Source organism: Trichosurus vulpecula, chromosome 3, assembly GCF_011100635.1.
Source record: "Trichosurus vulpecula isolate mTriVul1 chromosome 3, mTriVul1.pri, whole genome shotgun sequence".
Classification (NCBI taxonomy): domain Eukaryota; kingdom Metazoa; phylum Chordata; class Mammalia; order Diprotodontia; family Phalangeridae; genus Trichosurus; species Trichosurus vulpecula.
The window spans coordinates 409965938-409979955 of record NC_050575.1 but is presented as its reverse complement, the minus strand read 5'-3'; the positions used below and the strand labels follow the sequence as shown (position 1 = coordinate 409979955).

The 14018-nt window shown below is 46.2% G+C and overlaps 1 protein-coding gene and 1 pseudogene across 1 annotated transcript in view; both read right to left on the bottom strand.

The window, feature by feature from the left end:
- LOC118843840 (WD repeat and coiled coil containing) overlaps positions 1 to 8595 on the bottom strand; it is a 10759-nt gene extending 2164 nt beyond the window's left edge. The window contains 8 exon segments of the mRNA XM_036751624.1: positions 4383 to 4500; positions 6012 to 6795; positions 6797 to 7049; positions 7052 to 7103; positions 7106 to 7539; positions 7542 to 7799; positions 7802 to 7911; positions 8552 to 8595. Coding sequence (XP_036607519.1) covers positions 4383 to 4500; positions 6012 to 6795; positions 6797 to 7049; positions 7052 to 7103; positions 7106 to 7539; positions 7542 to 7799; positions 7802 to 7892 — 1990 coding nt within the window. The 5' untranslated portion in view covers positions 7893 to 7911; positions 8552 to 8595.
- A 4329-nt stretch (positions 8596 to 12924) lies between these two features.
- Positions 12925 to 13859, bottom strand: LOC118842780 (annotated as a pseudogene).
- Positions 13860 to 14018: the final 159 nt, after the last annotated feature.

Below are 14018 nucleotides of genomic sequence, written 5' to 3'. Positions count from 1 at the left end.
CTTAAGATGCCCCAAATAATGTTTCCCTCTCCCAGACTTGCTTATTTCTTTTTTTAAATTGTATTTATTCTTTTGTTCTACTTAAGTTTCACACTGTCTCCCTCCCTCCCCACTCCAAGCTAGAAAAGGCCACTCCTTGACTACAGATTTATAAATATGTAAAACCATACTGTGCACACTTCTATTCATCAGCTCTTTCTTTGGAGGTAGGGAGCATCTTCCTTCATAGGTCCTTGATAGTTTTAATTTTTTTTTATTCTGAACTTAAAAAACAAGCATTTCCATAACAAAGTAGAATAGAAAAAAAAAAGAGGACTGCAGATAAACTGGAAGTCTACCATGTACAACTTGCTTTCCCTTCTCTTTTTGTCCCTCCTACCCCTGCCCTGCCCTACACATGGCTACCATTAGACACAAATGTGTACATATGTATATGTACAATCATATTCTACATGCTTCTATTGATCAATTCTTTCTCTGGATGCAGACAGGCTCTTTCTTCATAGGCCCTTTGTGGTTGATTTGAATATTATTTACAAGACTCAGAATAGCTTAGTTATTCACAGTTATTCCTCGAACAGTATCGCTGTTACTATACAACGTTCTCTTGGTTCTGCTCATTTCACTCTTCATTATTTCATGCAAGTCTTTCATGTTTTTCTGAGATCATTAAGCTCACTGTTTCTTATGGTAAAGTAGTGTTCCCCAACATCATATACCACAACTTGTTCAGCCATTCCCAAATTGATGGGCGTTCCCTTAATTTCCAGTTCTTTGCCACCACAAAGAGAGATGCTATAAATATTTTAGAACCCGAAAACCTTAGAAAATGGACTTCATAGTGGTATACTCCTGGGTCAAAGGATATACACAGTTTTATAACTCTTTGGGCATAATTCCAGATTGCTTTCCAGAATGGTTAGATCAGTTCACGACTCCACCAACAGAGTATTAATGTCTCAATTTTTTCACATCTCTTCCAACATTTGTCATTTTCCATTCTATCATTTTAGCCAATCTGACAGGTGTAAGATAGGAACTCAAGTTGTTTTAATCTGCATTTCTCTAATCAATATGTGAGCATTTTATGTGACTATATAGCTTTGATTTCTTCAATTAAAAACTGCTGTTCGTATCCTTTGGCCATTTGTCAATTGGGGGATGACTAAGATTCTTATAAATTTGAGAAAGTTCTCTATACATTTGAGATATGAGACCTTTATCTGAGAAACTGTCTATAAAATTCCACCCCCCCCCCAATATTCTGCTTTCCTTCTAATTTTGGCTACATTGGTATTATTTGTACAAAAATTTAATTTAATGTAATCAAAATTATCCATTTTACATCTAATAATGCTCTATATCTTTAGTTTATTAATAAATTCTTCTCTTATCCATAAGTCTGACAGGTAATATGTTCCATGCTTGTTTATGATATCTCCCTTTATATCTAGGGTCATGTATCCATTTTGACATTACCTTGATAAATGGTGTAAGATATTGGTCTTTACACAATTTCTGCCAATTTCTGCTTTCCAGTTTGCCCAAGAATTTTTTAAAACCAAATAGCGAATTCTTTTCCCAAACACAAAGTTACTATAATAATCTACTACTGGGAATTGTATGTCTACTCTGTTCTACTAATCTACCTTTCTATTTCACGGCTAGTACCAGAGAGTTTTGATAATAACTGCCTTATATTAGTTTAAGATCTGGTATCGCTAAACCTCCTTTTTTTACATTTTTTTTTACTAGTTCCTTTGGTATTCTTGACCTTCTGTTTTCCAAACAAGTTTTATTCTTTCCTAGCTCAATAAACAATTTTCTGGTAATTTAATTAGGATGGCATTAAATAAGTAGATTACTTTAGGTAAAACTCTCATTTGTTCTGCCCACCCATGAACAAATAATATTTTTCTAATTATTTACATCCGACAGGGTTCTATAATTATGTTCATGTAGTTCCTGGATTTGTCTAGGCAAGTATATTTCCAGGTATTTTATGATGTCTACCATTATCTTAAAAGGGGTATTTCTTACTATCTCTTCTTGCAGGGTTTTGTTGATGATATATAGAAATGATAATGATTTATGTGGATTTTTTACATCCTGCAACTTTGCTAAATTTATTGTTTCAACTAGCTTTTTAGTTGAATCTCTAGGACTTCCAAGTATCATCATTTGCCTGTAAAAAGAGAGAATTTTATTACTCTATTGCCCATTCTGATTACTTCAATTTATTTTTCTTCTCCTTTCACTATCGCTAGCATTTCTAATGCAACACTGAAAATATTGAATACTGAATAATACTAATGATAATGGACCTTGTTTCACTCCTGATCTTATTCAGAAGGCTTCTAGCTCATCCCCATTACATACAATGCTTGTTGATGGTTTTAGGTTGATGCTTCTTATCATTTTAAGGAAAATTCATTTATATACCTATGCTTTCAAGTCTTTTTAAAGGAATGGGTACTGTGCTTTCTACAAATCTTTTTCTGCATCTATTGATATATCATATGATTTTTGATTTTTGTTATTGATATAATCAGTTAATAGTTATCTTATGTTAAAAGTATTCCTACATTCATGGTATAAATTCCACTTGGTCACCATGTATATAATCTTTGTGATATACTGTTGTAGTCTCCTGGCTAGTGTTTTATTTAGGATTATTGCATCAACATTCATTAATGAAATTTGCCTATAATTTTCTTTTTTTTTTTTGCTCTTCCTGGTTTAGGTATCAGCATCATGTTTACTTTATAAAAGAAGTTTGGTAGGACTCCTTCTTTGCCTACTATTCCAATAATTTATTTAATATTAGAATTAGTTGATCTTTAAATGTTTGGTAGAATTCACTTGTAAATCTGTCTGGTCCTGATTTTTTTTCTTATGAAGCTCATTTACAAATTGTTCAATTTCTTTTTCTAAAATACATTTATTTTGATATTCTATTTCATCTTCTGTTAATTTAGGCAGTTCACATATTTTTGTAAGTATCATTCCTTAAATTGTTATATTTATTGACAAAAATTGAGCAAAATAACTCCTAATAACTGCTTTGTTTTCACCTTCATTAGTGACCTAATGACCCCTTCCATTTTTGATACTAGTGATTTGGTTTTCTTCTCTCTTTAATCAATTAACCAAGAGTTTAATTTATTTATTTTTTCATAAAACCAACAGTTAGTTTTATTATTAATTCAATGGTTTTCTTACATTCAGCTTTATTAATCTTACCTTTAATTCTTAGGATTACCAATTTGGTGTTTAATTGGGGATTTTTAATTGTTGTTTTTCTATTCTTTCTCTGTTTTATGGATGCAGCATTTAGAGATATAAATTTTCCTCTGATTACTGTTTTTGCTTCATCCCATAGGTTTTGGTACCTTGTCTCATTATTGCTACTCTCTTCAATGAAATTATTGATTGTTTCTATGACCTGTTCTTCAAAATTAGGCCACTTTGTCTCCAACTAATTTCTAATCTGTGTTTCCACAATCCAAATCTGCCTCTTTCTGTCAAGGCACAACCTTCCTCCAGTGTCTCAGGGTCTGAATCCCAGCATTATCCCTTATGTTCCCTTACCCTGCACACCCAATAACTGCTACCCCATGCCTTATCCACCTCCACAACAACTCCCTCTTCTGACCCTTCTTCCACCCACACAGTCATTCCTTCATTCAGGCCCTCATGACCTCCCACATGGGATAGATCCTTTGGTATTCTTCACTGGGCTTCCCACTGCAAACTATCCTCTGATCAGCTTCCTTAATAGACCTAATCTGTCACAGCCCCAAGCAATCACCTCCAATGTCTCCCTGCTGCCTCAAGAATCAAATTCAGACTCCTCTGTTTAGCTTTAGTGTCCATAGCATTACCTGGCCGCCTCCTTCTGCGGTGCAGGGCACTGCCCTTTCTCCTCCCTTCTTCAGAATCCATGTCTTCCCTCATGACGCCGCTCAGGCCCCACCTTCTGCATGAAGGTTTGCTCATCCCCTCAGACCACTAGGACCCTCCCTCCCGAACAGCTGTGTCTACTGTACGACCACCTGAATGTAGGTGTATCTACCTGCAACGTATGCAGTACTTGGGAACTACACACCACGCATGTATATGCACACACTTTCTTCCACATACTTCTTGTCAGATAAGGTCCATCCCAGTGGGGATTACTCCATTCTTTGATCTTGTATCCTATGATGCCTGGCACATAGCACATACTTGATACTTATTGGGTGACTGACTGAAGGCCATCCCAGCCCCTGCCCCCAGACCTGCCTTTCAGGTACACAGAGCCCAGAGGGTGTCTAAGGAGGTGCCCTGTTCCAGAAGCCTCCCCTGCTTTCGCCAGCCCACCCCAGCCCAGACTGACTCACCATGCTGCATCTCCACCAGAGAGAGGCCAAACACTTGCTGAACCATCTGGAGGCGCACCTTGCCATTACAGAGAAGGAATGCTCTCTTGTCCACCACAGGCCCTGTGGGGGATGGCTTCTTCAAGCCCAAAGACAAAATCTGTTACGCCACAATAAACACCATAAGGCCTGGGCCTCCTCCTCCTCTGTGGCACCATCACCAACCCACTGCAGGCCACATAAATCCTGGTACCAGGACCAGGAACGCCCCCTCCCCAGGTAAGAAGCAGCACAGGCCAGGCCCCACTCAAGGGGGGCAACCTCTGAACTCATTAACAGTCTCAAACTTCAGCCTCTGCCTGGGAATAGACCTCAGGACCCAAATGGGAGAAGAATAAGCAAGATACAGACATCTGGCAACAGTGGTGAAGGCAATAAAGGTAAAAGATAAGGCTTTCTAAAAATTAACTTTAAAACCTTTAAGCCATATTTTGACACACAAAATTTTTTTTGATGGAAACAACACTATAAAAAGATAGTTTCAAAAAAAACTGACTTGAAAGAATGTTTTCTCCTCCTGGTCAGAGCGTGGTATGCCCCATCTTCTTCTCCACAGGCTCCTGCCCCCCCCTCCTTGTCCTCCACCCAGGAGAGCTCTGAGAGAGATTCACTCCCCACCCCCAGGTGAGCTCTTAAGAGATTCAGATGAGGGGGAATCCTGCCAGAATTACATGTTGCAGATGAAGCTTAGAAGAGGTTCACCACAAGCAGTGGGGCAGGCCGAGGAGCCATGGGCCCCGCCTGTACCAAAGATGTGTGATTTATCCTTCAGCTTTGATCAGAAATAGCTTCTTCCTTGCAAGAAAGCTTCTGTTCTTTTCCAGTTAGAATAAAGAGGAGAAGGTAAAAAGATGCATTTTATAACATAATGTTTCTCATGCTGGCCCAATGGAAATAGCTTCTTTTTCTATTTAAAAAAAAACACATTTAATATTTCTGACAAATAGTCTCTAATAGTTAAGAATGAAGATGAAATAAAATGACATCCATAAAGTGATTTGCGAACCTTAAAGTGCTATATTAAAGTGCTGTGCTGCAATCTACACTGGTGGAGGGAGTTCTCACATGAGGAGTGGTTAACTTTCACCACAGGACTAGACCCAAAGACCTAAAGGGAGGGTGTTAGGAGCCCTCCTCCCAGGCTGCCAGACAAGTTTAAGGCATCCTCACCATGCTGGCTTCAGGGGGATGGGTGGGAACCTCTCAGGTCACAGACACAGGAACTGAGGATTCACCCCAAAAGAAACCACCGACTTCCAAGGTTCAAAATGACTTCCTAATAAAATGTGCATTTCTGCATTCTGTCAACTGATTAAAGAATAGTGAAAAACTATTAAGGTGATATCCTAACTAGAGAATGCAATCAGTCTTACTGACTCATGAATTTAAGTAACAGTATAAATGATCATTCCAAACCAACAATTGAAGCAGAATCCATCCAATGCATAAATCATGAAAACACCCCAAAAAGTGGTGACTAGGCCCGGGTTTTCAAAGCTAACTTGACTCTTCAGAAGAGACTCCACCACTGGCACACCGCTGGCTAGTTGTGGAGGGCAGGGTTTGGGGACAGTGGGGTCACTCTGTTACCTGATATGTGATGAGAAGAAAAGATGGGTCTTGAGACAGCGGGTAAGTGCTGGGGGACAAGGGCTGCTCCTTCCCATGCAGAAGGTCTGTGAGCTCTAAGAGGCGCTGGTGGAGGTCTGTGAAGTTTCCAGATAGCTTCTCCAGTATCCCACACAGCTGACTTTCCTCTTCTTCCTTCCCAGAGACTTTGCCCTGGGGAAGATTCAGGGGCTCATGTATCAGGCGGCGCTGAGTCTTGGGTGAGCTTGACCTGGCCTCAGGGCTGAGGGGAGCTGGGGACCGGGGGCTGGACACAGCTTCCAGCCCTTCCACAGAGGCAGCGGCACTGGCGGTTGGCGTGGGCTTGCTCAGCTGTGTGGTGTTGGGCCTGGGGCTTGGGGCCTGTGAAGCCACTGTGATTTCCTCGATCAGAGTCTTCCCACTAGCCAGAGACTGCATGGTGAGGTTCCCAGGGATGAGGAGCTCCCTCATCTGGGGGTAGGAGATGGGCCAATGACTCTCCCCCAGCTTCGTCTTACTGGTTGTGCTGACATTGCAGAAATCTCTCTGGCTCCAGGTGGATTTCCAGGAGGGCTCTCCCTCAAAGGTGACTTCCCTGACCACCAAGCGAATGGTGTACCTGTCAGACTTGGAGGAGGGAAGGAAAGTGGGGTCCATGACCTTTTGCTTCCCCACCAAAATCAGGAGTAGTTTGTCTGACAAGAAGCAGATGCCCTTGGGCCTCTCACAGGTCTCCAGCTGGATGCACTGGACACCAGGCACCAAGGAGGGGCTCAGGGAATAAAATGATATGGCATGTGTTGGAGGCCACAGCTGCCACCTGAGACTTGGGGTCAAACGCCAGCAGGTCTGGTACCAGGATGCCAGGGATGCCTACCTTCCGGGTGGTGGTGACCATCCTATCAAAGGTCACCAGGACCAAATGAGAGGAGTCTGGCCAGCCCCAGATAGGCAGCCCTTCTCGGAGGTGGAAGAGTGAGCTCGAGTCACATCGATGACTCCTGGGGAGCATCAGAGTGAGGTCCAAGGAGTCCAGGGAGAAGATGAGAGGGAAGCAGAGGAGGATGGGTCCGAGTCAGGGGATGCTTTCCCGGGTCCACAGAAGACACCTCCATGGTGCCAGCCAGGGATGAGGGTGAGTTCTGCGTTTTCTCCGCAGTGGACATCTCGAAGGCCTCAACTGAGTGGAGGCTACAGATCTTGTCTAGCGGGAGTTCGGTGGCCACAGCAATCTGCATGTCCACAGTGGCCAGCACAGAGCAGATGTGACTGCCCACGTCAAACACCGGGCAGAAAGAGCACGCGTGCAGAGTCTTCTGGGAGTCATCCCACATGAAAGAATGCAGGGCACTGCCCACGGCCACTACCAGCCTCTGGCCATCACAGGTCCAGCAGGCACAGTGCACAAAGCCCTGGACTTTGACCAGGTCAGCCTTTACCCAGGAACTGTCACAGTGCACCGAGTGGAGGACGGAGACGTCACGGCTGGTGAGCACAGTCAGGATTGCCTTCTGGGGGTGCCACACCAGCCCTGGGGGAGCACGGGAAAGGGCTCCCCGATCTCACATGTCTGGGATACCAGCAGCCTGCTCCTCTCTGAAAGGCTTGAGCACAGCTGCCACACGGTGACGTGCTTCTTGTGCTGTACTGCCAGTAGGGTGGGGCTGCCTGCTGCCCCTGGGGGACCCCAGGACAGCCCATGCACATGCTCAAACTGCCCCATGATCCTCGAGTCCCCAAATTTGGGTTCTGTGTTCTGCAGGTGCAGTGCAGTCAGGACAACCTGCTTCCATCAGTCCAAGCGATACCATGCACAGGATGGATTGCCTGGTACAGGGCGTTGAGGCCGGTCCTGAGAAGCTTGCCCTTCCCTAGGTCCATCTTTCCTGTTAGAAAGTACCTGAAATCACAGAGGAGACCAGCAGTAAAGAAAACCCCAAAACTCAGGGGCAGAGTCTCTGGATGGAGAAACCCTCTCCTCTCCCTGTTTGGCCCTGACCCTGCTGGGGATGGCCTCTGATCCCTGGACTGTGCCCCTTGTTTGGTAGCTGAGTGACCCTGGGCAAGTCCCTGCCCCGCTAGGCCAGTGGTGCCAAATTCCAACAAAAGCAAGGAAGGCCCCATACAGCCATGTATTAATAACATTATTTATGTTCTAATTTAGTTTTATTTCATTATTCCCCAATTACATCTGAGGGTTACATGTTTGATGCCTCTGGATCTGTTTCTTCTAGCTCCAAAGTTGAGCTCACTCACAACTTCCTGGCAAGCTTTATGTTAGTACTAAAACCTACTAGAAGCCCCACACCTGGAGCCCTCAGCGTGCAGCTGCCTTGGCAAGGGACTGGGCCTAGAGCCTTCGTACCTCAACAGTCCCCGCAAAGAGCAGGCAGGCATGTCCTTGTAACAATCATTTATTAACCCTAATTCCAAACAGGAAGACACCAGAAAGACAGAAACTGCTTGCCAGAGCAGGGGGGGACAAAAATCCCTGGTCCCTTGGGAATGATTTATTATGAAAAGACAGTTCCCAGCCTTACCTTAGGGGCCCAGGCGCAGACCATGGGTTCTGTTGCCACACAGCAATGGGCTAACTTTCATTAGGTACACGCTGTGAAATGTTGGATGTCACATTATATAGGTAAAAGAAAATATATCACTGTCTCAGACCCTGGCATGACTTTCCTAGCACCCCTAAGATAAGTTACAAAAACCCAAGCCTTCCTATTCCACACCACTCTAGCAGAGGGGAGACAACCCATGAGCCTGCTGACTCTCTGGCCTGGGGCCATCTTCAACATAGCACAGAACACAGAACCTGAGAAGAGGCTGCCTCCCTCATCCAAGGGGAAGGCAGGAGCCCACCCAGCCCAGGCAGGGGGTCTTCAAGTCTCAGAATTCCTCCTGACATGGCTCCCTAACCCACACTCATCCTTCCTGCCCCACCCCAAGCCTCAGCTTCCTCAACTGTAAAATGGGGATCCCAAAAGGCTGTTGTGAGGATCCAGTGAGATATTTGTAAACACACGCTTGGCTCTCCCTCTCCTCTACCTCCTACATTACTCTATGCAGTCTGGAACTATTTTTCTTCCTTAAATTTTCTTTTTATCAATAAACTTGAACACATGGATATACAAAGAACAGAAGAGTATTGCCTAAGAAACTCGACTTCAAAAAAATTAAAAAAAAAAACAAACTTCAATTATGTAGGTTTTGAAACGTTTATGTCGGTCAATCAATAAGCATGTATTCAGTGTCCATTATTAGGCACTGCGCTAAGTACTAGGGATACAAAAAAGAGTCAAATGACAGTCCCTGCCCTCAATGGGCTCACAGTCTAATGGGGGAGACAATATGTAACAACTCTGTGCAAACAAGCTATAGACAGGATAAATAAGAAAATGAACAGAGGGAAGACACCAGAATAAAGAGGGGCTGGGGAAGACCTCTGAAGAAGGTGGGGTTTTAGTTGGGGCTTGAAGGAAGCCAGGGAGGCCAGGAGGCAGAGAGGAGGAGGAGAGTGCTCCAGGCATGGAGCATAGCCTGTAAAAATGCCTGGAGGTGGGAGATGGAGCAGGAGGCCAGGGTCACTGGATCAAAGAGCACACAAAGGGGATGAGGTGTAAGAAGTGGTGGACAGGGAGAAAGGGACTTTGAATACCAAACAGAGGCTTTTGTATTGAATCCTGGAGTTGCTGAGTAGGGGGTGCCCTGGTCAGATCTGTGCTTTAGGAAAATCCCCTTGATGGCTGATTGGAGGGTGAACTGGAGGGAAGAGCCTCAAGGCAGGAAGACCCGCACCCACCTCCCAGCAGCTACTGCCACAGCCTAGAGGGAGGTAAAACTGAATCGATAGCATCTAATGAGACCGCCAAAGTGAGAAGGGCCCCAAGAGAGCCCTCCCAAATCCTGCTCCTGTACCTAGTGGTGGATATCACTCAGAAGTCACTGCTTGTGGTGGTGTGGAAGGGGAAGCCCCTTCTCAGCCATGATTTCTCTCTCCTTAATAATGGCTGGCAGTGGGGTGGGAGTGCCAAGGCTGGGCACAGGTCACTTTAGAGGAGAGACCTGCCAAACACTGCTACAGCCTGGATGCCTTGAGACCAGCACCGTCCCCCAAGGGAGTGTCATTGTCTTCTAAGACTTGTCCAGAAGGCCCTGAATGGCCATAACTGGGGCCAGATTCGGAGGACATGAGGACGCTGAGCTGCCCTATCTGACCAGGACCATGCCTGACTTCCCCAGTCACCAGTCCCATTTAATGCCAATTCAACTGAACGGGGTAAGTGCCTGCTCTGGGGTTACAAACTAACCACATGAGAAGGTGGATACAAACACAAAGTCAGCTCTTCTGGGGGGCTGGAGAGGGCGACGAACCTGGGTGCTGGAGGATTAGAAAAGCCCTTTGAAGGAGGGGGCCCTTGAGCTAACCCTGAAGAGAATGAGGGGTTCCAAGAGGCAGGGTTGTGATAAAGAAGGGGTTCTGGGCACCAGGGACAGCCCAAGTCTAAAGAGAGGGAACCTGGCATCCATCCACAAGTACCTACTATGTGCCAGATAAAAGGTCCAATGAGACAGCTCGAGTAATGGGCACTGATTCTATAAAGAGGGGCCATAGTAGGAGCCCGGACAAGGTGTCCCGCTTTTCTGTCCTCCAGGATGGATGGATGGATGCTTTCCTCGTACGTAGCTCCGCCCAACAAGCAGCAGAACTGAACTGAACCCGGAGCTACGGACCCAGTTCAGGCAGATACCGCCTTCCGCGTCTGTGGGCAGGCATGAGTTAGGGTGTGGGCGGGGGCAGCAGCAGTAGCACCTCTGGGGCCCTCCCGGATACTCAGATCAGGCATGGGGCAGGGCAGGTTCGAGGCCTCTAGAGTCCTAGGGGAGGGCAGCCCTCCTCTGAAAGGGCAGAGGTAGCAGCGGTCAGATGAATACCTTCTTGTGCTAAGGCTCCAGCGACTAAATGCACGGGAAGCAAGCGCGCTAACTTTCCAGGGTGCTTGGAGACGGGGCCGCTACGTAAGGTTCTGTGATTGCTGTTCCAACCCGGGGCCAGGGAAGGGCAGCTGAGCCCCGCCCCCTGCAGGACAGTCAAGCCCCGCCCCGGACTGGCGAATAGTCAGGCCCCGCCCCCGCAGGGAGAAGTCAGACCCCGCCCCAAGGAGGACAATCAGGCCCCATTCCTCACAGGGAGGATAGTCGGCCCGCCCCAATAACATCCAGGTCTCACCCTCGCATTTCACCATTTCAGGGTGAGAAGCCAGCCCTTCCTCCCCTTCCAGGAGGGCTGTCGGGCCAGTCCCCAGAATACCCAAGTCTGGGGTGGTCCACACAAGCTCCACTACAGACCCAGCACAGGTGGAGCCTCCACAGGGGCTCTCTTGCCCAATACTCATGTATGGAGATCCCCATGCGAGCAGGCACACTGCCCCTCTTAGGGCATGAGCCCTGCCGAGACCTGGAGGAATGAGACCCATGCTTGGGATAGGGCAAGGCTCTGGTCCGTTGTGCCTCATTCTGGGGATCTCCAAGGGGGCTGCTAGTATGCTGTGAGATTTGGGATGCCACAGTACCTTATGTGCACATTTTACTAGGCCAGCATTTGGAGTAGGGTAAGGAGCTTGCCTATGCCACTTATACCACAACCTTGACCAAAAGGCTGCTGAAGGGGAGCCATGACTCTTCCACTTCCCACAGTGTGGTCATGAGTCCTCACAGAAAGAACAGGAGCACGTGCGGGACAGACGGACACACACACACACACACATACACACACACACACATATACTGGGGAGCCAACTCCAGGATTCTCTTCTTCAAAAAAGGATTTGTAAAAAGCATTGTCTAGCCAGAAGGAGGAAATCCAGATACAAGATGGGGGAAGTGTGTAAGAGGCAGGTGATCCATCGACCAAGTAAGAATGTCATCAGGGGCTAGCACAGACTACCTCGTAGAAAGATGATATTAGTGGGGAATTCTGGAAACAGATCACAAGTTTGGAACAAAGGAGGCTATAGCAGTGATGGGGGATTCAACTCTTTAGTCACCTGCCAAAAGCAGGGGAGCTAATGACTGACTGCCTTGCCTTCAGCATTCATTCATTTGAACAGTTCCCTGTGCCCTCCAAGATGCACCCCAACACATACTCTGCAGTCTAGAAACCCTGGCACAAGATGCTCTATCTCCCCAAGGGATTTCCTCGGGCTAGCTGTCCCCCTTGCCTAGAAAGCTCGCTCTCTTTCCTCATCTCTGCCTTTTGGCTTCCCCGGCTAAAATCCCACCTTCTACAGCAAGTCTGCCCCAACCCTTCTTCATTCTAGTATCTTCCCTCTATTGATCAGCCCCAATTATCCTGTATTTGTTTGCACCTTGTTCTTACCCCATTAGGCTGTGAGCTCCTTGAGGCAGTGACTGTCTTTTGCCTTTTTTTATATCCTCAGCTCTTAGCACAGGACCTGGCACACAGAAGGTGCTTAATAAATGTTGACTGACTGCCTGGCTGTTCACTTCTCAGATGAAATTTTCTCTTGTGCTTGTCTTACCTTCAATGAACAACAAGGAAAACACCCCCTGTGCTCCCATGGTTTTCTTCCAGTTTTTGGCCCATGACATTACATTCCTGGAAACCTAACATAACCCAAGATTCCCCTGGCATATCAAGATTCCCTGTCATATCACACTGTTGACTCATCAATCTCTCTCTCTCTCTCTTTTTCCCACTGAATACAGTGACTTTATTGATGGACACAATACGGACTCTATGCTTCTCCCCACTACTACAGGATTGCTTTGGGGCAAAGATGTGAATGGGGCATGGGATTCCCAGTATAGGCACATACATTAGGGATGTGGGCTCCCCAGTGGTGGAACTTCTCTTTTGGCTAGGGATGAAGATTCCCAGCTTTCCATTTTACTCCTTGGAGGTCATGGAGACCATGAGGTCTACTACATGGTTGCTATACTCGTACTCATTGCCATACCAGAAAATGAGCTTGACAAAACTGTCAAAGGCAATACCAGCACTAGCATGAAGGCAGAAGAGGTGGGTGTCACTGTGAAAGTCATAGGATACAACCTGGTCCTCTGTGTAGCCCCAGATGCCCTTCAAGGATCACCATTTTCTAATATCATATTTGGCAGGTTTCTCCAGGCAACAGGCCAGATCCACAACAGGAACACAAGGAGTAGGAACATGGAAGAGCATGCCTGTCACCTTCCCATTTAGCACAGGTACAACTTTGCCTACAGTCTTGGCAGCACCTGTGAAAGAAGGGATGATGTTTTGGGCAGCACCACACCCCTCATGCCAGAGGGGCCACCTACTGTTTTCTGGGAAGCAGTAATGGCACAGACTGTGGTCATGACTCTTTCCACAATGCCAAAGTTGTTGTGAATGACCTTGGTCAAGGGGGAGAGCAGCTGGTGGTGCAGGAGGCATTACTGATAAAAGGAATTATCCCATTTCTCATGTTTCACTCCCTTTACAAACATTGAGGCATCAGCAGAAGGGGCAGAGACAATGACTTTCTTGGCTCCACCCTTCAAGTGAGCCCAGCCTTTTCCATGGTGGTAAAGACACAGTGGACTCTACAACATACAGGACTCCAGCAGCTTCCCCTTAATATTGGTGGGTTTCCGCCCTTGGAAGATGGTAATGATTTCTCCATTGATCACCAGCTTTCCATTCTCAGCCTTGACAGTGCCCCTTGAACTTGCCATGGGTGAAATCAATGAAACATACAGACCATGAATTGAGATCAATGAAGGTGTCACTGATGGCCACAATGTCAGATGCAGCCCTGGTCACCAGGCACCAACACGGCCAAAGCCCTTAAATCCAACCATCTCCCATCTGTTTCAGGGATGTGATCCTGGCACCAACTTGGGAGAAGAGCTGAGGCCCAAAGCTCACTTTTTTTTTTTTAACTCAAGTTAACACGACATTTTTCTCTATTGAATTTTTTCATTAAACGACATTCTGTCCCAATGCTCTAGCTTTGATTC